The 27,020-nt window shown below is 43.1% G+C and overlaps 1 protein-coding gene and 2 long non-coding RNA genes across 3 annotated transcripts in view; 1 reads left to right on the top strand and 2 right to left on the bottom strand.

Moving 5' to 3' along the window:
* Nucleotides 1-947: 947 nt before the first annotated feature.
* Nucleotides 948-26,957, bottom strand: DHDDS (dehydrodolichyl diphosphate synthase subunit). The gene is made up of 9 exons (XM_083750939.1): nt 26,834-26,957; nt 21,264-21,375; nt 19,680-19,796; nt 18,965-19,107; nt 10,516-10,632; nt 9,855-9,956; nt 6,794-6,908; nt 3,734-3,841; nt 948-2,598 (listed from the first exon to the last, which is right to left on the bottom strand). The coding sequence occupies exons 2-9, from the start codon at nt 21,324-21,326 to the stop codon at nt 2,362-2,364; spliced, it is 1,002 nt and encodes a 333-aa protein (XP_083607065.1). The 5' UTR covers nt 21,327-21,375; nt 26,834-26,957; the 3' UTR covers nt 948-2,361.
* Nucleotides 4,300-6,786, bottom strand: LOC310850014. Its single transcript, XR_014567200.1, has 2 exons — nt 4,455-6,786; nt 4,300-4,359 (listed from the first exon to the last, which is right to left on the bottom strand). It is a non-coding gene; the product is annotated as an uncharacterized lncRNA (long non-coding RNA).
* The window catches only part of LOC310849981, a 38,463-nt gene continuing 33,913 nt past the window's right edge, over nt 22,471-27,020 (top strand). The window contains exon 1 of the long non-coding RNA XR_014567159.1: nt 22,471-23,653. This is a non-coding gene — a long non-coding RNA (uncharacterized lncRNA). The remainder of the gene's footprint in view (nt 23,654-27,020) is intronic.

Genomic DNA, 27,020 nt, shown 5'->3' with positions numbered 1-27,020 from the left:
CAGCAAAATGACCCCCCATCCAGTCCAAAAACCTGCCTGCCAGAACTGAGTACGCTCCACCAAGGAGTTCCCAAACACCCAAACATTTTGGTCACTGGAAAGAATCATATGAGAGCAGACTGTGTTTTAGGTATACTGGTCCCAAACAGTTGAGAACTATGAAGGCAAGTGTCCAGCACTTTCAATTGCTCCTGAAATTAGACCAGGAGCCAGTGCAAATGATGTAAAGCAAGAGCAAAAAGCTCCAAAAACACTATGCAGTAGTCTGGCTGCTGCATCTTATACTATCAGGTCTCAGAAGATTCAGAGACACAACATCCCACCACCAGCACATTAACAGTAATCTAGTTTTGATGTGTGACCAATGCGACCGGCAGCTAGCATGCTTGCCAGCATAGGATGCCACAGTGGCTACACTGATGCAAACTGTTTTGTATACACCCAGTGAGCCAGGTCATTATCTACCCCACCCCACTGGCCAACTTTTGGCAGGTAAGTGGGAATCACCCATCCATCTGTTATCATGATATGTTGGTAGGCAGTCCCACTCCCTTATCAAAAATTGACCCATGAGATGGGGTGGGGTGGTGAAGCACCAAGTAGGATTGAACTCTCTGCTCACCTACTCAGGGTTCAGTCAGGCTCCCTGCAGGAGTCTGCTATGGAAGCATGTTCCCCATAGGGAATGCACTGGTGAAGTAACACCCAGCAGGATTTTAAAAAGCCCATCAGCTGATGGACACATGGTTGTGATTTTGGGGGGAAATGGCACCACAAACCAAATTAGATTCCCTGAAGGACCAAAACTGACCCATGCACTGGAGGTTGCCCACCCCTGAGGGGGTTTGGACTGGTGTGCCAACATCTACTTCTAAACCATGTAGACAAAGAAACACCTTCATTAAGGATGCTGGACCTCTTGTTTCCCATAGAACCAACCATTTACGTTTTTCAACTTATTGATTGTAAGTTTTTAATGCAGAAGAAACATTTACTAACAAATATTCTTTCCCACCTCTGAAAAGATAACACATGGCTGGGAGGTTATGTGCATGCCCTGTTCCAAGAAACAGGAGAGACATTCCCTTTAGAATTTGAGGTCTTTCTTAAGACAGCTGTTTCAGACATCACAAAAGCTATAAAGATTCAGCTTCTAACAGTAGGTAAAGCCACTGTATGAGAACAAAGTTCCCATAATTTATTGGTCACCATGTATTTCTGTATATATCCTTAACTACTTGCATCGAAAAAGGACACAATTCTTAAATGGTTTAATGATTTACAGTATCAGTTCTCTGACAATTGGCTCATCCTCACCATTTTTTAAAAAGATAATTAAACTGCACATTTCTTCTTTGGATTCACATAGCTTTAGAATTAAAACTTTTAATAATATTCAGCTTATTTTTAAAATTTGTTGTCTCCCCCCCAAAATTGCTTTATTCATGGCTTGATGCCTTAATCAGCCTCTTCACAGCTGTATCCAGCATGCTGAATTTGCAAGTTTTTTATTTTTAAAAAATGACATTTTCTGGTGCCTTCTGAAAGTAAAACACTTAAAAAAACCACACAGAGAGAGACAGCAGAGTATGCTGTATTAGATACACCTCCAGCAAACTGGAGTGCCCAAAGCTCTGTAGCACATACAGAGCCAAGCAGTAAGAACATTCTCCCAATCTAGTTTTTATTAATTTATGTACCACAATGCCAAAATAATTCTGGGGCAGGCAATGTATGTTTCCTTGTAGAGCCTCACTAGTACGCAGGTTCACCAAATTAGGGCAATTCTATTGTTTCTGGCCACACACAGAAAATTGAGATGAGAATTTTTTTTTTTTTATTTAATGGGACAGTCTTCTAATTAGGCATCAAAAAGCCCATCTAGAACTAGACACCCATTTGTCTGTGTGCATGCAAACAGGGTCCTTGTCCACTTTCCCCAACTGCACCCCTCCCTGCACGGCAAGCAACTTTTCAGAATTCGAAGAAGTTTAAGGAAACTTGTTTAGCTGAGGCACCGAAACACTGCAGTTTGGGAAGAGGGAGTGAAACAAGGACAGACCTTCCCAAGAACATCTACTCAAGCTTGTCCTCTTTGTTTGGTTACCTTTATAAACCCACATGGAATTTAGGAAGCATAAACTTATTTCAGACACCGTCATCCCCAACCAAAGCTTGAATAACAACCAGAAACACAGAGGTGGTAAAGTCTTGTATATGTCTACTGAGAACACAAAGGGAAACAAAACTTTACATTCCCATTAACAAGTGAAGACCACTGGCAGCAGCTGAACTGTTTGTAACTTGATTCATGTCCTTCCTCTCCTGCACCTGACTCCTGGCCCTACAAGTTCCTTTTTGTCATGCTGATGCCATACTCAGTTTTTCTAGGAAGTCCATGTGCTTATTCTCCAGGGCTTGCAAAAAACTCTGGATTCTCTCTTCCCGTTTAGCTCTGCATTCCTGGAGGAGAGTCCGCCGCCTCTGCGCATCTGTACAGGATGCAGAACCTTCCTCTTTCAGCTTCTCCAGCACACAGATCTTGTCATTTTCCATCTGCTGCCACTTCCTTTCTTCCATGTACAAATCCCTGGCTTTCTGAAAAGAAATGGCATATGAGTTGGTGAAAATGAAGCAAGCCTAATAGTCAATAGGGGGAGAGTCAATGTGGTGCCGTTCAGATGTTTGCGGGACTACAACTCCCATCAGCCCCAGCCAGCATGGCCACTTGGTCAAGGTTGATGAGAGTGGTGTGCCTTAACATCTTCAAAGTACCTCACTGGCTTTCCTGGAATAGAGAAGCAAAAATTGCTGGAGAAATTTGCTTCTGTTTGGTTCCCAAATGCCTCTTCATCCACCATGCAGCAGCTCCCAAAAGCAAGCAAGCAAGCAAGCAAGCAAGCAAGCAAGCAAGCAAGCAAGCAAGCAAGCAAGCAAGCAAAGAACACCCAATCCCTGATGCTTCTCAAAGTTAGAGTTTGCTCCCTCTTCCTAAAATTATTTTTCTTCCATACACACTCTCACCAAGCAATTGCATTCCATTCTATGGAAATGCATTTGTCTTGATACATGCAAAAATTCAGTGTATTTGGTCACTATCAAATATTTCTGCACTTCTGATTTTTGACTAGTATTTAACTGAAACAGAAGAAGACATCTGACTCACTTTAAAATCTACCCACAATGGAAAAGCTATCAGAACCATTTCAATAGGTCTGTTCTGCATATGATGAACACTGAACATCACCCAATGTCTAAATCTGTTTCTAGATCACCTAGTACCATTTTCACTAGGGGCACATTTGGGCTTAGTTACCTTTTATGATGATGTCATATATTTAACCATTTTGGTATTAGGAAACTTATTTTTACCAGCTTTGAACTAATTCTACGGTCAACCCATAAAACAAACTAGGAGGACCTCACTAAATCCTACTCAAAATTTGATCTCCAGAAATTGGGATCTATTATTATATTATTCTTATTTATTAAATCTTATGTTCAGCCCGTGAATATATAAATGACATAAGATGGAAAGAATTTTTGCTCAAGTGTTACAGTTGAGATGGAGAATACTTGCTTTTAAAGCAATAAGTTTTTCCCCCCTTTTTAAAAAACTGGCACAATTCCCAGTCTTTTAAGTCTTGAGAAAGTCAGTTAATATTCATAATATGTTGGTGGGGAGTTCTGGGTTTGCCAGATTTGCCTCAGATTTGTGCCCTCCGGGTGTTACCTGCAAAGCATTGTAGTTCATCTGGAACTGAAGGACAGCCTCCCACAAGTTCCAGAAGGAGTAATCTGGCCACAACACAGACTGGAAAACCAAGCATGTATGAGATGTCTGCAGAAAGAAAGACAAGGAGTTTAACAGGCAGCCCGCAGAGGGAAGAACACCACAGAATAAAGCAACGTTGGCCAGTGAAATTATTCTAGCACAAACACACAAAAGGCCTTTCATCCATATGCTACATACATTCCTATTCATTGATTGCATGGGTTATGTGCAGATACTTTGGACCATGCTGGAATCCTATAACCTCAAAATTCTACTATAAGAATGTGAAAACAGGGCAGAGAGGTGTTTAGCTTTGCACTAGGACCTTTGCGGTCATGAAAAGTAACTTCCCCATTGCCCCACTGCTGCTGAAAGAAAGGGCTGAGGCTGTGAGGACTCATTCTAGAGTGTGCATATCCAATACCAATTGCCATTCTACCTCAATATCCTTTTGGCAGTGAAGGGAGCATGATCAGTCCAACACTACACCTCTAAAAAGTTTTTTTTTGTTTTTTTTGGGTGGGGGTTGGGGGTAGGAGAAGGAAGGGCATTGAGCTCTAAGGATGTATGCCTGAGGTGACAACCTGAGGTGGTCTACTCTAACTCTCTCTCTCTCTCTCTCACACACACACACACACACACACACACACACACTCCAGTGGGCTCCCTGCTGTGATACCAAAAGATATTTGTGGCTCCCTCCAAATTTCTCCATAAAAAAAGAAATTAAAAAATCCTCTCCTCTCCCCACCCCAACAGCTCATGTAGGTCCCTCACTGTACTATTGTGATGACAAATGGCTTGTGTCCCTCCAAGCCACCCCCACCCCAGTTCAATTGGTCCATATTAAAACAATGACTTTAACACTTACTTATAACAATGGTTTTGAATAGTCTCAACTTTATCTAGAAATATATAAAATAATTAAATCACCTGTACAAGCTTCCCCACAATTGTCTTTACGGAACAGGATGACTGTTAACGTAAAGGCTTGTTGATCTAAACAACCTTTGGCATGGATGCTAACTGCAACCAGGATGGTTTAAGAACATATGGACTTCAGCTATTGCAGGGAGGGTTGGTGGTGGGGATAACACTGTTTATCCAGAGGGATGGATGATCCAGATTGCTGGTGGGATTTTATTTCTGGTGGGATTTTATTTCACATGCTTTGGACTTAGATGCCCAACATTCACCATCCACGCCAGCTCAGGAAATTTAGACTGGTGTGTTGCCATTTCTTCCTATTATCCTTTTTTTGTTTGCTTGCTTGTTTTCTGTATAGTATAATGTGATACCCTGCTACTGAACCTTTGTTTGCTAGTAACACTTTTTATGTTACAATAAAAATAACAAAACAACATTATGGGGAAAATGTTTTGGAAGGCAAGCTTGAGAACTACAGTTCTTGTTGTGCACATTTTCTCACTTTGGCCATACATCCTGGACAACCATGGGGTCCACGTGGCCCTCTGCCTGGAAAAGGTTAGCCAACTCTAATGCAGGCCAAAGAGCACAGATTTCTTGCAGGCCTGCTTCTTGCAGTCCTTTTTGTAGCAAAGCACACCCCCTCCTTTTCTGCTGGGAAAAGGATCGTGTTGCAGGAAACCAGCAGGTAGAATGACCCTGGCATTTGCAAAGCAGGGTGAGGGCTGCACTTGCTTCACATTCAACCTACACGATTCACTAGCCTCCTGAACATTAAAATGATAGGTGCTTGTTTAATCTCAGCTGATAACCAATTCCAGAAGGCTGTAGTTGCAAGACTCAAAGCCCAGGTTCTAGGTACAGGCTAAGTGCACCTTTGGGACATGTGGTACTCCCAGAATTCTCCAGCTGAGGGGTGCAGTTGCCAGATAGGAATATATGGGGTGAAGAGGTCCCTTAGCAAACAGGACATGGAAATCAAAGGAGGAATCCTGAAGGGAAATTTCCCCATTTATAGTTCATGCTTTAGCATAAAACGGAAAGCTGTAATTCAGGGGCAGCTAACCTGCGGCCTTCCAGACATTGCTGGGGTATAGTGCCATTGTCCTTGACCACTCAAGGTGGGGCTGTTGGGAGCTGGACTTCAGTGGCATCTGGAGGTAGCATCTGCTGTAATGTTAGCAGTATCAGAAGAAGAGCTCTGTTGGATCAGACCAAAAGCCCATCTAGTTTAGCATCTTGTTCTCAGAGTGGCCATCTAGGAAGTCCACAAACCTCCCAGCAACAGATATTCAGAGGCATATCCATGGCTTAGGACTGGCACCTGCATGCAGCTTAATCCAGAAGCTGCAGCTAGTGCAGAATGCAGCAGCTAGGTTGGTTGTTGAAGTATTCTATTGAAACCATAAAACACCTCTGCTGAGGTTGCTGCACTAGCTAGTGTTACAGTTCAAGGTTTTGCTTTTAGCATTCTAAGTCCTAAAAAACTTGATCTGGAAGGGAGACCCTTGCCCAATATAGCCCTACCAAGCTACTGCTCTTCTCAGATGCAATAGTGTTGAGAGTACCATATGCCTTAACTTGCACTAGAAACCAGACTTTTGGTTCTGCAGTTCCATTTCTCTGGAATCAGTTCCCAGCCGAAATCAGTCACCAGCATCAAGCTGCCTAGGCGCCTTCTAAGTACATTTTTGTTTCAGAAGACTTTCTTTGAGGCATGACCCAGTCATTTATGCAACATCAGTTTTATATCTGAACAAGATTTTTGGAGCCCGTAGGAGTGGCTTTATTGTTTTTAAAGCTTGACATTGACTCTGAACATTTAGCCCTGATCTGACAGCTCCTTTGCTCACACTGGAATTCCAGTACATGATGCAGGACTGTATATCTTCGAATGTATTTTTATTCTAATGGTTTAATGAAGAGAGATTCAGATTCCACCCCTAAAGCTGAAACGCAAAATCTTTCCTGAAACCGTACAACAAAATCCCCAGAGCCAAAGTGCTAAATTATTTCTAAACAAGACCAAGCAGAGCAGGAGAGGTGGATCTCACTCTTCCAACCTCATGGGTAATTTCAGTTCACTGTTACCTGCCAGAGCATGAAATCGCTAAGTCTGACTTCTCCGGAAGTCCTTATTAGGATGTCTGGATGAGGAGATTTACAGGTATACAGGCACTTGTCGATCAGCGACTCCGATACATCACTAAGAGACACAAAACTTAAATTAGGGAGGCAATGTTTATCTACAAAGTGGAATGCACATTAGGTGGACCATGAAGACCTTCTGGATCAGGCAAAGAAGAAGAGGCGGCCCACTTATTCCAGCATCCCCCTCCACACACTGCAGCCATGCAGATGCCTATGGCAAAACTCCATAAGTGGTACACGTGGGTATCAACCCTCACCTGCTGTCGCTCCTCCAACTGGTATCCAGAGGTTTACTGTCTCTGAATTCAGGGGTAGCCTACACTCATCATCATGGCTACGAGGCAGTGGTGAGGCTCCTAGCCATGAAGACTAGAAAGACAGCACCATGTGCTTATTTCTGCACCTCTGGATCTTAACTTTAAATGATTCCATCCGAGTGCCAATCTCCTTAAAGAAGAGAAGGAGGGCACAGAGAGCAGCATGGCCTACCCACTTAGGAAACTGCCTTCCCCAAGAAGCAAATTCCAAGCATTTTTCTGAAAGCACTGAGGACTTTGTTTGAACTTGCTTTGGGTGGTAAGGAGTAAACTGGCACAAGATACATTTGATAAACATGTTTCATATACGATCAGACTCATTTTATTATTGTTTCTAAAGTGTGGAGCAGATTCTAAAGGGCACAAGGGAGATGTGCCCTTTATTTGGAGTTTCTAAACTCCAAATAAAAAAACAAACAACTCTTGAATCTATGCTAGGACTATGCCTAATTGCCCATTCTTTGTTTATGGCACTTATTTTTCTTTCTCATTTCAATGCAATTTTTCCGCCAGAGAAGAATGCACCAAGTAGGTGAAGAAGAAATGCAACACAGTTATAACCACAAACACAAAAAGGCAATACAAAGTGTACCAGCATTTAAGACCATGACATCTGTAAGATCATAAACCTAAAATAAATCCACTTGTGTTTTGTCCTCACGCCCTCCAGAGACTTGAAAGAACAGGGAAGTTCTAAAGAACCAGCTCAGTGCATGGAAAAACCTTGTGAATAAGAGTAACTAGCATGCAGAATGTGTCACCAGCCTCCTGGGGGCTGGCAGAGAGAGAGATGGAGAATTCTGCTCATCCTCTTCCAGCCTGATTTGGTTTCTTGGGTTTCTGTGCCAGGTGTGGAGGTGCTCCTCCTTCCCCAGTCCACATTTGCCTAAATGGAACTCCATGTGCTTGCCTACATGCAAATCCTTATCACCTATGGCTACCAGACTCGTGCTTAAATACAAGGCTAGCACAGGAGGATGGCATGTGGTGAGCCTCTAGAGGAGCAAAATCCACAAGAACGGCACCACTGCTAAGGTGGTCCTGCTCCACTGATGTAAAAATTCCTATGGGTCTCAATGACCAGAATACTTTTGTATCTGGAGAAGCCCCCACTGCATCCCAATGGTCCTCCAAACCCCAAAATAGTAGTTTTGCAACTGTGCCCAGGTGGTGGGTGTAGAATGCATGACATTCCCAGGTGACACTGATCAGTCAGCAGCTTTCAATACAGTCCACAATGCTATCCTCCTGAAGGGGCTCTGTGAGATGGAAGTCAAGAGGTGCAGTATTGTGGTAGTTCCAGTCCCATCTGCAGGACCACTTCCAGAATGTAGCACTTTCACTTGGCCCTGAAGCAACTGTGCTGCCGAGTTCCATTCTGTCCCACATGAGCTATAGGAAGCTGCTAGGAGGGGGTCTTATAAGGATTTGAGGCTTGAATAGCTGAAAATCAGTTTTCATTTAGAGAGAGGATGGGGAACTTCAGCCCTGAGGCCAAACACAGCCCCCTCCAGGCCTCTTAGTGGCTCTCAAGACTTGTATGGCTCAGGAAGGGGTGCAGCCTGGGACATGTCACCAGCACTGCTTAGCAACCTCCTATTGAGTACCCAGCGGTCTGTTTCATGTTGTTTGTTGTAGCATTTGCTTGCTGTGTGTTTCTTTTGTTTTTCAAATAGTTTTGCTTGGTTTCAAAAAAGCTATATGGGCAGGTATTTGAGACAGAAAGGTGGCACACTGAGTTTTAGTACACGTGACTTCTCTCGAGAGGTTTGGTTGCACTGGCGCGGGCCTCAGGCCCCGGCAACTATGATTCAGAATGGAGTGCGAGAGGTGGAGGGGTGCCGAAATTTGGCATCACCCAGGGCACTGCTGAAATTTGAGACCCCAAGATCCACCACTGCTTCTCTAAGAACATTTAAGGGGTTTCAGAATGGCATTGGACTTCTGCGGGAAGGCCCAGACAGTTGCAGTGGAGAATGTAGACAAGGAAGAGGTGTAGGACACTGGGAGTAAGTCAGCGTGATGCTGGTGGACTACAATCCCATTATCTCTGACCGCTGGCCATGCTAGCAGGGACTGATAGGAGTTGAAGTCCAGAAACACCTGGAGGGCCCCATGTAGGCTAGCCTTGCGAAAGTATTATTATGGCTGTGTACAAACATACTGGAAAACTGTAATTGGCATGAGCTTTCCTCCTGCAGCCTGAGCTTTGCTTTCCCCAACCTTTTCCTAAGCAGCACAGGTAGAGCCTGCGACTCAAGTCCTGACTGCCAGCTTGCCCTTCCGCTGAGGCTTCGGATTTCATGACTGCTTTGTTTGCATTTCCAAGAGCCATGCGTATTTATGCCCTCCAATGTTTGCTTAATGCTTTAAGGTTGCTGGTGTTTTTGGGTTTGTTTTTTTTTAAAAGTTTTTCATGCTTTGAAAACTGCTCTTCATGACTGACACAATGGCCAGCCAATCAGTGTGCAGGAATGTGCTCCAAGGAGTGGCGGTGGCAGCAGCATGGGGATGGGAAAATCTGGCTTCATGTGGGCACAAGGGCCCGATAGTCAGCACAATGATGATCCAGCTCCTTCTGCCAAGCCTAAGGAACAGAGTTCAACCTGGGACTGAAGATGGTATGCCACAGAGTGGATGCTTCCACAGCAGCCCCATTGCGGAAATCAAAGATGCAAGGTTACCTGGGCTGAAGCAGTCCTTCTTCGACTCCCCAAGCCAGCTCTTTCACCGCATTGCTAATCTCTTGTCTTGATGTGTATGCAATACCAATGTTCAAAAAACACCTTTTAAAAATAAATAGAGAAGAAAAATGATGCACCGTGTTAAGGAAGTTTTCCTCCCTCTCTTATCATACCTGAACTTGAGTTCATCCAATTATTCTATTCTGAATATCCTCCTAAAAGGAAGCTGAAAGGAAGTATTTAATGTTTGATGCTTTATTGTATTTTATATATTCTGTAAGCCACTCAAAGTGGCTGAGGAAACTCAGCCAGATGGGTGGGGTATAAATAATAAAATTATTATTATTACTATTACTACTACACAATTAAAGGAAGCACAAAGGGTTCATAATCCACACGAAGCCAAGATATGGACGGGCCCAGGGTTTCTGATACAACTGCAGAGAGATTATGTACAGGGAGTGGCCTGACTTAATACCTCCCTGCCCCATTTTGACATTAAATCCAGACATGCACAATGAGAGTAATGAATGATCACTTGGTTTTTGTTCAAACATCTGACAAACATGCTCCTACTGATGTTCTGTTTGCTTTTATGGTCTTGTGACGACTCCAATAAAAACCATGTTTTAAAATGGCAAGACTTTGCAACAGGACTCACGTGTTGTAGTGCTTTGTTGCCAGCACAACTTTGGCAATTAGTTCCTGGATATCTTTCGGCAGGAGGGGCAGGTCCCCGAGGATACGAACACACACACCGTGTCTCTCCAAGTTCTCCCTAAAAGGAAGAAGAGGAAGAGGAGGGAGGAATTTGACTAACACAACAGACAAGACAAACCCCAGCAATGCCAGCACATACAGTATACAGTCATTATTAACCGACACTCAGTTATTCAGAGATTCTGCTTACATCTTGCAACAGGACACATGGAGGAGTGGGGGAGAGAAGAATACAAGTCACAAGGGTTTTCCACACAAGCAAGAGTTGAATCTGGGGCCACGTGAACAATGACAAGACAGCAACACATTTGATACTGCCCTGCCAAAAGCTCCAAAGATGTTTACTATTTCATCCAGCAGCCATGATTTCAGCTTACAGTAGTACCTTGGTTCTCAAACGCCTCGGTACGCAAACAAATTGGAACCCAAACTCTGCAAACCTGGAAGTAAGTGTTTCAGTTTGCGAACTTTTTTCGGAAGCTGAACATGCTCCGTTTTGAGTGTTACGCTTCCGTTTTGAGTGTTATGCTGACGATTTGAGCGCCACACTTCTTTTTTGAGTGTTACACGATTCTGATTTGAGTGCCACACTTCCGTTTTGAGTGTTACACTGAGGTCTGTCTGTTTTTGCTATTTATTTTGTGTTTTTGTGGCTCTTTTTTGTTTTGTTTTTGTGACTGTGTGGAACCCAGTTCAGCTACTGATTGATTGATTGATTGATTGTGTGACTGCAGTACGTTGTTTATTGCTTTCATTTTATGGATCAATGGTCTCGTTAGATAGTAAAATTCATGTTAAATTGCTGTTTCAGGGGTTGTTTTTAAAAGTCAGGAACGGATTAATCCATTCTGCATTACTTTCTACAGGAAAGCGCGCCTTGGTTTTGGAACGTTTTGGTTTTGGAATGGACTTCCAGAATGGATTAAGTTTAAGAACCAAGGTTCCACTATACTTTAATGAGCTGTGAATGAACAGCAATGAAGTGTATTGGGTGGGTGTTGGTTTTTCAAACCCATTGCACGGGGAAACATTAATTGATTTAGTCTACTGACTTTTACAAGAGGGGACCAGGGTATCTACACAGTTGCACTTTGCTTCAGCCTAGGGTGGAGCCCCAATAAAAATTATTGCCTTCAGGGTCCCAACTGAATGCCCACTCTTCTTAGACGTAACCTGAGGAAAAAAATCATATAATCAGGTTTACACTACAGTAGGAAGAAGGCTGTTCATACCCACCCTAGACTAGAATTATATTTACTTTCATCTTGGTCTAAATTGGAGAAGCTCCCCCAAGATTCTAGACAATTTAATATACAAATTAAGCACCTTAATTGTTTCACTTCAGAGGAAGGACACACACTGAAGCTCCAAGAGTGCTGTTTACTTCCTTTACTGGCTGTCCCTCTTATCAGTGTAATGGTATCATTTGAAATGAGTTTTGGTTGTGAGCAGATCTTAGCTCTGGAGAGCACTGCTCCAATTAATAAAGTTTGCTTTATACCAACAGATAATTTGAAAATATAAAAATTCCCAATAAATAATAATAATAATTTATTATTTATACCCCGCCCATCTGGCTGGGTTTCCCCAGCCACTTTTCCCAATGTAAATTATATACCAGCCAGCAGGTTACAGCCAGTTGGGTTAATAATTCCAGTCCTAACAACCTTTCTTCCCATAGTTAACCAGTCAGCAATTGGCAAACCCTGAAGTTTCACTTCAAGTACAGGACAGGACAGTATGAAACATACTTTATAATTAATGTAATAGCTATCATATGACACTTTTCTTACATTCTGCATACAATTATTCTGTAATACTTATGCACAATCTTGTGGAGTAGGTTACAGCGATTATCCCTATATAAACAGTGGTGGGAATGGGGTTTGGAGCTTGCCCCCAAACCACCCACTGATTTCATGACAGCTGACTAATCTGGGGATATCCTTGTTCACAGCTCATTCTCTTAACCATCATGCTACCCTCATCTCAATGATAAATAACTTCGGTTTAATTATTTACTTGTGTTTTATTTTGTATTTTATTATGTGTCAGGGTTTCAGGGACAGAGAGCGAGGGGGAGGGGTCCCAGGGCGACGAGGAAGAGGACGACGATGACCCGAGGTTGTCAGTGAGTCCGTCAAGTGAATCCGAGGATTCCCAAAAGGGAGCCCCCCTGGTCAGGCCAAGGGGCAGTAGAGAGGGAGGCAGTCAGAAGCAGGGGAACGAAGGGGGAATCCCCAGTGGGGGCTGGAGATCGGGACCGGCCTCTCCGTCGGAACGGAGTGAAGGGGGTGGAGTTGCCAGTGTGTCAGAAAGAGCAGAACAGGGAGCAGAGAGGGGAAGGAGTTCGGAGCAAAACGTCCTGCCGGAAGGGGAGGAGTGTAGTACCGAGAGTAGCGTAACGGTCGAAAGGAAGGTCAGAGGCAACGTACGCGCGCCAAGTTCAAATGTGGAGGCGCGCGGAAATGAGGAGAGCCCTGAGGAGGAGCCTGGTCCCAAAGCACGAAGGAGGGGGGAGCAGGCGGCAGAAGACTCAGCCTCGGGGGAGTCCCGGAGGGAGGGAGCACAGGGGGGCAGGAAGACCCTGCGGAAAAGGAAAGAGAGGAAAAGGTGGAGCAGTACAAGCCTCTTAAGCTGGTGCAGGGGCGGGACTGACTCAGAGGGGACTTCTAACATCTAAGGGTAACAGATGCTGAGCCACGGAGCTTGGATGTAACGACAACAATGTTCTTCAATAAAACCTTTTGTATATAACTTGGACTGGATTTTGGTCTCTTGTGAGCTGGGACCTCGGGTGGCTCTGACATTATGCGATGAAGGACAGCATATAAATTTTATTATTAAATGATGATGATGATGATGATAATGATAATAATAACAATAATAGGTAGGAAAGCCTGTGCCCCTCCAGATTCATTTAAACCCCACCTTTCTTTTATCATGGCATACATGAGGTTCTCAGGTGGTTATCCACCCAGGCACTGATCAGAGCCTTGCTCAGAATCTGCAAGATGGTGATCCTCATGTATTTTCAGACCATACCCAGAGGCCCTGTGGGCACCAATGGTTGGGGCTGAGGGAACTGAGAGTCTATCATCATCTCTAGAGAGACCTTCTATCAAGTATAGTCATACCTCGGGTTAAATATGCTTCGAGTTGGGCGTGTTCGAGTTGCGCTCCTCGGCAACCTGGAAGTAACGGAGCGCGTTACTTCCGGGTTTCGCCGCTTGCGCATGCGCTCAAAATGACGTCACGCGCATGCGCAGAAGCGGTGAAAAGCGACGTGTGCGTGCGCAGATGTGCCATCGCTAGTTACATTTACCTCTATTTCGAAAATTCTTTTTATTGTTTCATTCCATAAAAGAAATAGAGACTAAATCACAGATAAACAAAAAAGAATATTACACAAACAAATAACAATAAAAAGGAAAATAAAAATAAAAAGAAGATACACAAAATTATAATTTTCACATCAACAAAGTTACCTAATCTTCCCTTTCGAGGCTTCCTTTAGCTTGCCCGAAAATCATTCGAAGTAATAATTTGGGTTACATATTTCTTAGCATATATTGTCAGTGTACCTTTCTCTATCTCCTATTTTCTTTACACAATAACTCCTAGTCTATCACAGTGCATCTCTGAATCCCTTTAGCGTTGTTTTTCCCTCACTGATAGATTCCAGATAGTCTACGTACTTTCCCCAATCCTTGATGAACTTTTGGTCTCTTATATACCTAACTTTTCCTGTAAGTTTATCCAATTCCGCGTAGTCTAGCAGCTTTGATCTCCACTCCTCCACCGTTGGTGTTTCCTGCTGTTTCCACATCTGGGCTAACACTACCCTTGCAGCTGTGACTGCATAGTATACTAATTTACAATCTTCTTTTTTTATCTCGTGGCCTAGTATCCCTAATAGGAAAATTTCTGATTTCTTTGTGAACGTATATTTTAAGATCTTCTTTAGTTCAATGTAATTTTTTTCCCAAAACTGTTTTACTTTTCCACACTCCCACCACATGTGGTAAAAGGAGCCCTCTTTGTCCTTGCATTTCCAGCACTTATTGTCCACCTTATACATTTTCGATAGTTTCATAGGTGTTAGGTACCACCTATAGAACATCTTCATGACATTTTCCTTTATCATTATACATGCCGTAAAATTTAATCCATCCTTCCAAAGTTTTTCCCAGTCCTCAAATAGTATACTATGTCCTACATCCTTTGCCCAGCGGATCATCACGGATTTGACTTCCTCGTCTCCCAAATTCCAATCTAACAGTATTCTATACATTTTAGATATAATTTTCTCTTCATTATTTATAATCTCCGTCTGAAATTTGGACTCTTTCTCTGCATAACCTCTTTCTTTAATATCTTTTCTGAACATCTGACTCACCTGAAGATGGTGTAGCCAATCATAAACATGGTCCTTGACTTGTTCGTATGGTCTAACCTTCCATTTTCCATCTTCTTTAGTTAATAACTGACTGTATGTTGCCCAACTACTTCTCATATTAATAGTCTTTACACTCATTACTTCCGGGGGTGAAAGCCAGTGTGGTGTTTTCGGTTCCAACAAATTTTTATATTTTTCCCATATTTCAATTAGTGGCCCTCTAAAAATATGATTTTCAAATCCCTTATGTACTTTTCTTTTGTTCTGCCATAAATAGGCGTCCCAGCCGAATCTGTTATCGAAGCCCTCCAAATCGAGAAGCTCCCTATTCACTAACTTAACCCAATCTCTTATCCAACAGAGGCAAACTGCCTCATAATATAGTTTCACATCCGGCAGAGCAAAACCCCCCCTTTCTTTTATGTCCGTTAATAATTTGAACTGAATCCTAGGTTTTTTTCCCTGCCAGATGTATCTTGAGAGCACTCTTTGCCACTCTTTAAAGATTCGGCTCCCCTTGATTATAGGGATAGTCTGGAATAAGAACATCAGCCGTGGAAGGACATTCATCTTAATTGTATTAATCCTTCCCCAAAATGACAGTTTCAGCCCTCCCCATATTTCCAAATCCTTTCTTATTTCCCTCCACACCGGCTCATAATTATTTTTGAATAAATCTATATTTTTAGGTGTTATCCAAATACTGAGATATTTCACTTTTTTAACCACCTCTATTTGCGATTGGAGTTGAATTATTTCTGTTGTCTTTGGGTCTACATTTTTGCCTATCATTTTCGTTTTCATCTTATTTAATTTGAACCCTGCTACCTCCCCAAACTGGTCTAATTCCTTTAGTATTTCTTCTATTGCAGTTGTTGGTTCTTCTGTCATTATTACTACGTCATCCGCGAAGGCTCTAATCTTGTATACATTCTGTCCAATTAACACTCCTTTTATTTTTTTATTTTGTCTTATAGAGTTTAGAAGAACTTCTAAAACTGTTATAAACAAAAGTGGGGAGAGTGGACAACCCTGTCTTGTTCGTTTTTGTATCTTTATCTCTTCTGTCACAATGTTATTAATGATCAGTTTAGCTTTCTGGTCTGTATATATAGCTTTTACCCCGTTAAAAAAGTCGTTTCCCACGTCCATATATTCTAGATTTTTCAGCATGAAGACCCATATCACATTGTCGAATGCCTTCTCGGCATCCACAAACATCATTATAGCTTGTTTATCAATCCTGACAGATAGGTATTCTAACATATTAACTATATTTCTTATGTTGTCTCTCAACTGCCGACCTGGCAGGAATCCCGCTTGGTCCCTATGAATAATCTCTGATAGCAACCTCTTCAACCTTCTTGCAAGGATCCCTGCAAATATTTTATAGTCTGTATTTAGCAGTGAGATTGGTCTATAATTTCTAACTTGGGTTGGGTCTGCATCCTGTTTGGGGATGAACATGATGTATGCCTCCTTCCAAGTCTCTGGGAATTCTCCTTTCCTTAAGATATTGTTCATAGTCTCTTTCAGAGGTCCCACCAAAACAGATTTCATCTCTTTATAGTAGCCTGCGGTAAATCCATCCGGGCCAGGAGCTTTCCCCCTCTTTAGATCTTTAATTACGTCTTCTATCTCATCGTTGATGAGATAGTTACATTTACCTCTAGATGCGAACGGGGCTACGGAATGGATCCCGTTCGTATCTAGAGGTACCACTGTATTTCTTCAGGTCAACTGTGTGTTTGAGAAAGCAGGCATTGTTGCGGCCTGTGGAAACTCGATTCCTAATGGCCATTTTCATCCCGATAATAGCACAAGGATGTGGAATAATCCTCCAAACTCTCCATAGTCCAGCACAGAACTGAAAAGAACCCAGTAAGTACCCACTACTCTAGTTTCTTTCTGCTGCTCTATCAATATACACTAATGGTCTATTTGACCCAGTAAAATTCAAAACACAACCACATTTCTCTTTTTATCCTGGTACCACTAACAGCTGTAATACAGTCAAGCAGCAGCTATTCACAGGAAGACCTCTAAAAGCTCAGGCTAGTTTTATTTTATTTCGTAGTGCAAAAATATGCAGAAACATGAATAATATACCTATAAATAATATTCCTCCAGCTTTCTTAGCTTAATTTGTTGCAGGAAGTTAACAGTGGGACAACAAAAATAGATTTTATGCGATTTAATGGTAGCCAAGCGACTGATATGGATACATGATCTCCTTTTGATAATATGATAACACTTGCAACTGATGAACAGACATGTTTACAGACGTAGACTCTGCTTGGATAAATGATAATATCTGGAATGCATTTATATAAAATGTGGTGGGCTATTAATATTTACATTAGTGTTAGAACAGTATCAAATTTATAAAAGAATGTATGGCTTAGGGTATTGTTGTATATATTCATATATCCCCCCTCCCTTACAGATTTTTGTGCCTTTTTTTGTTTGTATCACTTTATTGCTTTATAATTTAAAACAGTTCAATAAAATATCATTAAAAAAAAAAGATTTGCTGGTAAACATCCCCTTGGTTTGTTGCAAGAGAATGGTATGTAAATAATTTTATAATTATGAATTAATAAATGTTAGAAATGATCACAAAAATTGTAATAATTTTATGCAGGTCTCTTTCTTGCTCTCATATTATCACCACAGGGGTTAATTAGCCTACTAATGTTTATGTGATCAGCACTGCTTTGTAACTGGCCCATGCATGTACATTTAAGCTTTTAATTGTCACAGTCTCTATTTTTTCCATTTCAATTCCCTCCAACGTCACGGTTGACCAGATTATCTTTACCTCCATCCACCATGACCCCACAATGTGCCTACTATGGCACTTCACAAAGTAGACACTAATCTGCTAAAGCTTATGCCCTTGAAATTATATACTGAAAATAAAATAAATGGATGAAACTTTGGGAAGGTATTGTTCCAAAAATAAGTTAAAGCACAGCAATATTCCATATCCGCAGTTACTAATCTGTCAGTTCACAGAAACCTCAGCCATTTCCCTGTAGAATTATACAAAAATTTTAGTCACTAAGGAGACTGACAACTAGTGTGACATTTGTTTCCATATGTACCTACCAAGACTCTAAAGACCTGAGGTCTTTCTCCAAATTACTAGGTGAAATGTGGCAGGCAGGTAATGAAGATGGGGCCTTTTCAGTGGTGGCACCTCAATTATGGAATAATTTCCCAAGATGTTTACCTGGCAACCACCTTGATGTCTTTTTTTGGCAGCAGCAAAGACCTCTATTTCCCCAGGCCTGTAAATTTGTTTAAACTGCTAAACTGTCTTTCTCTCTCCACCAAATGATTTTATGCTGCTTATATAGGTTATTATTGCTTTTATCCAGTGGTATCTTTTTATTTTAATAAAAGGAATATTTTGCTTAGGTAAACTGGCTTGGGAACATTTGTGGGAATGGCAAATTATAAATATGTAAAACAAATAACCAAACCCTGCTTCCAACAGTTTGCCTTTGAGACAATACAAAAAACCTACTTTAGAATCAAGTATATTTACTGCAACTTCCCCCACCAGGGCAAAAATCATGTTCTAATGCAGGATTAATTCATTTGCTCTTTCCAACTGACTTTTACTCAGAATGGACCCACTGAAATGAACGGCTTTGACTCACTTAGGTCCATTAATTTAAATCGGTTTGTTCTGAGTAAAAGTCAGTTGAATACAATTCAATGTTTCCCGCTGGTGACAGAAGTGATGACTCAAGTCAGGCCTAACTTTTAAATGCATGCAGAAATACATCATGTTCCTTAACAGCAAATGAGGGCAACCTGTGGCCCTCCAGATCTTTGCTAGACTACAACTCCCATCATCCCTGACCATTAGCCATGCTAGCTGGGGCTGATGGAAGTTGGAGTCCAATGACAACTGGAAGGTCTCAGGTTCCCGGCCCTGGACTTGCAGGTTGTGACGGAAGGTTAGAAAGAAGGAGCTTACTGTTCTTCTAGAAGACGGGTAAATTTTTGCCTTGCCATCTCCATCAGGCCTTCCACTTCTTCCTGGGATCGCTTGAAGTTCTCAATACTAAAGGCGTAGACTGTGACTTCCCGGATACCCAGACTCAAGCACCACTGCAGTGTCTGTAGAAAGAGAGCTATTTATTCAAAGCCAAAGTGACAACAAACTAGTCACTAAAACTAGATGTTTGCTTTTGGGTCGCCCTTCATCTATAGCTCTAAGGTGGGTTACAGAAACACACACAAACCTCTCTTCCCATTTGATTTATGGATATCTGCTAAATAGGTGGTTTTTGCTCCCTTTGTGCTCATCAAATGATCTCTCCAATGACCACTGGGGTGCCACCACTGGAAAGGCCCTCTCCCTGGAGGTTACCCACCTCAATTCATCCAGAGAACCCAAAACAACCCCCCCGAAGCTTTTAAGGTTCAGGTAAATACAGAGGGGAGAAAATTGTATATAAAATAACTTGGTCCCAAGCCATTTAAGGCTGTAAAGGTTAAAGCCAGCAATTTTAATCTGGACATCAAAAGGAAGAAATTGAGGCCAGGCAGACAGAAAAAAAGAACAGGGAACAGGGTGATTAGACACACACATTTTGACCTAGCCAAGGCAAATGTGAACCAAGTCTTGAAGCCACCATCTAGGCCTTTGCATCCTAAACAGCCACTTGTCTAGAAAAGGTCCTCCTCACCTGTGCTAGTTTTGCAAATCCCTGTGAATGTCCTTCTATCTTTTTCACTTTGTGTTTTTGAGCATAACGGCGGTTGCCATCCATGATGAAGGCGATGTGCTTGGGCATTGGGCCTGCCTAAATACAAAGGGGGGGGGGGGAGAAAGCAGAGAAATGATAAGCTGTCAGAAAAATGATAATAATCAAACTCAATTTCAGCCTAAGCATGTATCATGAGCCAGGGCAGAGATCAAAGGTCGGCAGAATCAGGCACCTGCTGACAGCCACATTCAGACATGAGGCACCTGGACCCAATCCTCCTAGTCTTGCTTGTTCACCTGTGCCTCATTCTGGCCCAGAAGGGATGAGCAAATAAAGACCTGCTGCCCACTGCTTGTCTGCCCACTGGTTCTGTCTGGCAAGGAGGCAAGCGGGTGGTAGCAATAATAAGTCACAGCAATAGAAGAGAGTGGGTAGACTGTATTGCTAATGGCCTCCCAAACCAGGACAAGGCATGAACTCAGGCTTGCCCTCCCTAAAGGTGAGCACAAAGTGTGTGTGTGGGGAGGGGAAACGGCCCGAAAATAACAGTTGTGTGCAGAGTGCAGGAGCAAAAGCAACACAGATTAAGTCAGCAGTACACCTCTACCCCCCCCCCAAATTACAGGTTTTTTTAAATAATAACTGCTGAGTTTTAGAACAAAAACACAGAAACTGAAAGGTGGTCCAGAGCCTAATCCTGGCAGATCTAAGAGCACCATAGGACAGCCTTGTTCATATGCTCATAAAGGTTGGCAACCTGCAAATACACACACACACCAACCTGCTGAGGAATAGTGGAGGAGGAATAGGGAGTTCTGTCCTCCTTGCAGGAGCCCACATTGTTTCTGTGCTGGGTGCAGAGGACAGGCAGAGCCAAGCAACCCTTCTCCACCATCCCACTCACTTATCTGCAGGAAGGAAATTCCTTCCTGCCTATGGCCAAAAGAGCTATCCTCTACGGCAGGGCTGTGGAACCTGCAGCTCTTGGTCAGGCAATACATGGCCCTTAGCCTAATACCATGTCAGGTGGGAAGCCTGAAGGGAGGAAACATATGGAGTTCTGAAAGTGATCACTACAGGACTTAGAGAATAGTAATTTGTCTGTCCCCTCGGCAGTACACTATTGGGTGGGGGGAGACAGAGGTGGGTGCCCCTGCCTATATTTAGCTCTGGCCCATGAGAGATCACTGGCAAGAGAAGGAATGCCACTGCAGAAAAAGGGTTCTCCAGGAGAGACTATAGGACCAGAATTTCCAGAGGTGTTCCTCTATAGCAGAGGTGGGAATCTATGGCTCATGGGCTTAATGAGACCTGCCAGGCCTCCCCATTTGGCCCATAAGGCTGTTCTGACCAAGCATGCCCACCTAAATGTCATACATGACATCGCGATGTGCGGTGTTTTGCAAGATCTCATGGCCTACAAGATAGGGGATCTGGGTTGCCGGCAGGATTCAGCTCTTCACCCTTCAAGCCCTATAGCATCATACCTGCAGCAATACTTCTAACACTCACATGCAAGCATCCAAGTCAAATAACTTGTGATAGCATCAGCATAACACTTACCTTTATCACACTGGCACAGAATCTCTCCAAGATGGACAAATCTCCTTCTTTTATCCAAGACATGGTCCTCCCTTTTCAAGCAAACTTTTTTAAGTTGAAGAGAAAGGAGAGCCTGAAAGTTATAGGAAGGAAAAAAAAGTTTTATTCATCCTTATTATGAATTAAATTTCTATCCTGCCCTTCATCCCAAAGAAGCCCAGGATTTGGGGGGTGGGAGTGGGAAACAAAGCAGTCAAACAAAATAGTAAACAATAACATCAAGAACATCTAAAAACAGTCACATATCCTTCGAGTTAATACTGAAGGTCTACCAGGTTTGCACGTTGAGCACACTGCTTTATGGAAGTGAGTTGTGGACAACTTACAACTGCCAGGAGTGATGCTTCAATACCTTCTACATGAGCTGCACCAGGAAGGTTTTGGGTATCACTTGACAGGACAGAGACTCAAACAAAGATGTGCTCTCCGAAGCCCACATTCGCAACATGTCAACACTCTGGTCTCAGTGACATCTACACTAGCTTGGTCACGTCTACAAAATGGAAGATGGCAGAATCCCCTAGGCCTGCTCTATGGGGAGCTGGCTTTAGGCACCAGGTCAGTTGGCAGACCATCTCTGTGTTACAAAGATGGCTGCAAAGGTGACCTGGAGGCTGGCAACATTAATCCCACCATATGGGAATCCTTTGCAGACAACTGCACTATTAGGAGACAGACAGGTCGTGTATCCATAGCAATGACCAGAGGAAGAATTACTGCTGGGAGGAGTGCAGAGAGAAGAAATGTTGTGGTGCACCTGCAGCAGCACAACCGGACAATTTCATCTGTCTCTACTCAACAAAACATGTCTCTCCCGTATTGGTCTGTACAGCCACAGCACGTGCTGTAAGTCTCCAATGGTTTGACTTTACCCACAAAGGTGCACTCTTCCATTGTCTCCCAAGACAGGCGGATGCCAACTAGAACAACTAACTGCTGGGAACAGTTATCTTTCAGCCATCAAATGCCTTTGTGAACAGGAATGTTTTAAAATACAATCTGAAGACACCGGAATTTTGGGACACAGGGTCATCTTTGGATGAACATGCATCTTACTGATCCATAACAGAAGGAATGAAAGTTCTCTGGTTCTCCAGCTGTTGTTAGACTAGAACTCTCATCATGGCCAACTGCTCACTATACAGGCTGGTGCTAATGGGGAGCCTTGTTTCACAGCAGTTATGGAGGAACCTTTGCAGTTTTATTGATTGTAATATGATAGAATATTGGCCCACTGTATAACCACAGAGCGTAGGGCTTGCCAATCAGAAGGTCGGCGGTTCGAATCCCCACAACAGGGTGAGTTCCCATTGCTCGGTCCCTGCTCCTGCCAACCTAGCAGTTCGAAAGCATGTCAAAGTGCAAGTAGATAAATAGGTACCACTCTGGCGGGAAGGTAAACGGTGTTTCTGTGCGCTGCTCTGGTTCGCCAGATGCGGCTTAGTCATGCTGGCCACATGACCTGGAAGCTGTACACCAGTTCCCTTGGCCAATAAAGCGAGATGAGCACCACAACCCCAGAGTCAGTCATGACTGGACCTAATGGTCAGGGGTCCCTTTACCTTTACCATTTATTAACCTGGCTTTTAAGATCCACCTGCCTCTATGTGCTTTCAGGTTTTTTTGGATTTCTTTTCAATTGCGTATTCTTACGCAAGGCAATTTTCATGGAAGAGCAATATATTTTAAAACCCTATAATAAAATTAATCTCTGCAGAGGATGGCCCTGCCATACTAGCATTGCCAATTGTGCAAGAGTCCATGGGTATGTACAAGGCTCATGGGCTCCTATACAGTACTTCCCACAAAGCTTTTGCCACCCTTTATGTGCAAATAAAAAAGAATTCAGAACTAACTCCTGCAACAAAGCAGCAATTCCTCATGTAGCCAGCAAGGCTGAAGAAAAAGACTGTTTAATTGACTATTGTTGCACCAACCAGTTGCTGTAGAAAAGAAAGTTTCAGGGTGCAATTCTGCAGTACTTACCCGGGAAAGTCCCACTGAACTCAATGGAGCTGAATAGACATGTACTGGATTGCAATGCAATGTCAGTTACATAACTCCTCCCTCAGGAACAGCAACCCCTCTAGCAGTACTGGGGCAAAGGGGGAGAAGGCGTTCTGCCTTCTCTCTTAACAATTGTTTCAGTGGTTTGAAGGCTGTTTCTCTTCTCTTGGACAGTGCCTTTTCTTTATACATTTGCCCAGCAGCCATAGGAGACCTGGAACTCCACATGAAGTAGGAGGAGGAATGCAGTGCCCCGTCCCTCCTCTGCACTCAACACAGAAATGTAGTAGGTTGCTGCTAGAGGGACGAAGCTATTCATCCTTCTTCTGCCAACCCCCAGCAAGGTAACAGGGTGTGAATTTGGTTTTGGGCAGACTAATAACTTTAGTGGGGTTATTTGGAAGGCTGCTACTGGGGCAGTGGAAGGAAAAGACTGAGGTGGGGTTAGAACACAGCAGAAAAGGAGGGAATGCTGTATTCCCTAAAATAAATAATGGTGGCTCCCTGTTTGTGGAATGCTCACCCCAGAGAGGCATGTTAGCACCATCACTATCTATTTTAGGTGCCTGGCAGATACATTTTTATTCACCCAGACTGGTGGACTTTAATTTTTTGCTTCTTTTAGTAGAGAGCGATTGAGTTGGATCTTCTATTTTATACATAATACTGTACTGTATTGGTGAATATTTTAGGTTATTTTTCCTCTTGTTTTTACACTAGCTTTTAATTTTGTAGGTGAATTCATGTTCACCTTTCTGAGAAAAAGTGATTAATGCAATTCATAATGATAATTATGACTATACAGTCGTAATATAATATGAAGACTATATACACCTGTAACTCAGGATAACACTTTGTGCATCTGATAAAACAAACTGTGGTCCGTGAAAGCTTATGCCATCATAAACCTGTTAGGTCTTTAAGGTGCCACATGACTTTGTTGTTCTTGCTGCAACAAGATTAACACAGCTGGAAATATGATGGAGGTGTTAGTCATCAATATATCAGCGTTTCTGCTTTATTTTTTTTAGCTCTGTTTACTGCTCTTGAAAGCCACTTTGAGAATCATTTGGAAAAGATGTCTAAAAATAAACTTGAAGAAATGTAGCCTAGTTTTCACTGAAGTGGCAAACCTAGGAGTGTTCCACTTCAGATTTCAAGGCAAGATCTTTCACATTAATGATAATAATGATACAAAACTCCTTGCATGCAGGAAAGTAGCACATCAGAAAGAAGCATTCTAGCCCAGCCCTCTTTCAATATATATATATTTTGGAGTTTCTCTAGCTATTCCTTGTATGAGTTTCTGAACACACCCAGGAAGTTCCTGGTCTATGCATATGGATTATTTGGCAATATGAAAAAAGGTAGTGGGAGGAACTTCTCTAAAGATGTCGGTAAACTCCCCCGTCCTTCTCATAATTACTGAGGGTGTTGGGAAAAACAAGGTATTTCATCAAAAGAGGAAAATGTAATTATTGTCACCTCTCCCATGACAGGAGAAGGAGGAGAAGGAGAAGGGGGAACCCCACCTTTAAAAACAAAAATCATAAAGCAGGTTCAGTTTCATGGCCCAACTAAATGAAGAGAGTGGAAGCAAGACATTCCCACTTAGAATCCTAGAATCATAGAGTTGGAAGAGCCCACAAGGGCCATCGAGTCCAACCCCCTGCCAAGCAGGAAACACCATCAGAGCACTCCTGACATATGGTTGTCAAGCCTCTGCTTAAAGACCTCCAAAGAAGGAGACTCCACCACACTCCTTGGCAGCAAATTCCACTGTTGAACAGCTCTTACTGTCAGGAAGTTCTTCCTAATGTTTAGGTGGAATCTTCTTTCTTGTAGTTTGGATCCATTGCTCCGTGTCCGCTTCTCTGGAGCAGCAGAAAACAACCTTTCTCCCTCCTCTATGTGACATCCTTTTATATATTTGAGCATGGCTATCATATCACCCCTTAACCTCCTCTTCTCCAGGCTAAACATGCCCAGCTCCCTTAGCCGTTCTTCATAAGGCATCGTTTCCAGGCCTTTGACCATTTTGGTTGCCCTCCTCTGGACACGTTCCAGTTTGTCAGTGTCCTTCTTGAACTGTGGTGCCCAGAACTGGACACAGTACTCCAGGTGAGGTCTGACCAGAGCAGAATACAGCGGCACTATTACTTCCCTTGATCTAGATGCAATACTCCTATTGATGCAGCCCAGAATTGCATTGGCTTTTTTAGCTGCCGCGTCACACTGTTGGCTCATGTCAAGTTTGTGGTCCTACTTCCTAGCTTAGGCCCTACTTCCTAGCGCTCTCTCTCTCTGTGTATAGGTAAACAAATATACACATAACCACCATACATGAATGACCATACTTATCATCAATATTTATATCCTTCCTATAAAGTATCTCAAAGATGAAACCCTTTACAGTTGGAACAGATTCTTCCTTATTCCCTAGTATGTTCCAGGGTTTCTGAAAAAGTGCTTAACCGTTCAACCCTATGCATATCTACTTAGAAGTAGGATATGCTATAATCCTAGGAACTTACCTGTAAAGTCCAATTAAATGGGGCTTACTTCTGAGCAATGTAGGATCATGTTATTCTTTCATGTTTTTTTTAAACATATAGTTGGACTGTTGGGGGGGCAGGTTAGGGTGGGAGAAAAACTGCAACCTTATACCCACTTATCTCAGATTGAGACTCAGAATGGGGATTACTTTCCATATAGAGTTGTTCTATAAATCTCCAGCAGTAGCATCAATGAAAGAGTAAAAACAATAGGATCATGCCCTGTAAGAGACTTCAGCTGTCAGCCTAACCCCACTTACCTGGGAGAAAGGTCCATTGAATTCAACAGGACTTACTTCTGAGTAGGCATGCTTAGGACTGCAGAGTGACCAATCAATTACAGCACAACCTGTTGTAGGTTCATAGGAACCCAGAAGACTGCCTCATACCAAGTCAGACCACTGAGCCACCTAGCTCAGCTCGTCTACACTTGGCTGGCAGTGGGTTTCAGGGGAGTCAGTCTCTCCCAGCTCCACCTGAGGATATCTGGGGTTGAACCAGGGACCGGTTCCCATGCAAGTCAGATGCTCTACCCCTGAGCTATGATTCTCCCACTTCACCAGATTCATCAAGAGTCAAACCCATCCCAGGGATTAGCGCTGTAGACCACAAAGCCTCACACCGCAGTTTATTCGTTCATCTTTTAAGGCACCACCAAAACTCTTTGGGCACTGCAACAGGCGAATCCTTTTCCAAAAGATGAACATACGGTTCACCATGTCACCCACGGAAACAAACTAAGAAAAGCCATTCGACCTGGAAGAGGGGCCCTCTCTCTTCCCTTCACCTTGAAAGGGGTCCCTCCCAAGACGGAGGGGGCACTGGAACCCCCAAAACCACCGCAGGGGGCAGAAAGAGCCCCGATCTTTCTTCCCGCCTAAGAAGGGCTCCTGCGTGTTTGTCTCTACAGAGCACTAGCTCCAAAGGAAGCCCCGCTGAGCTTGACCAGTAGGCGCTCCTCTCACTCACCCGCCTGCCGGGTCTGAAGTTGCACCTCTTGGAGACTCGGAGGCGGCGGCTGCTCTGCAAAGGAGCGTGACGTGCCCTTCCGTATATGTCACTGCGACTCGACCCGCCTTCCGAGTTACGTCACCGTCTCGGAAGTGCGCGGCGAGCGCGCGCCCCTCCGCACGAGGGGAGGAGGATTCCAAGGCCT

Source organism: Podarcis gaigeae (genome assembly GCF_964106915.1).
Source record: "Podarcis gaigeae genome assembly, chromosome: 8".
In the NCBI taxonomy this organism is placed as follows: Eukaryota; Metazoa; Chordata; class Lepidosauria; order Squamata; family Lacertidae; genus Podarcis; species Podarcis gaigeae.
This window is presented reverse-complemented; position numbering and strand designations above follow the sequence as displayed.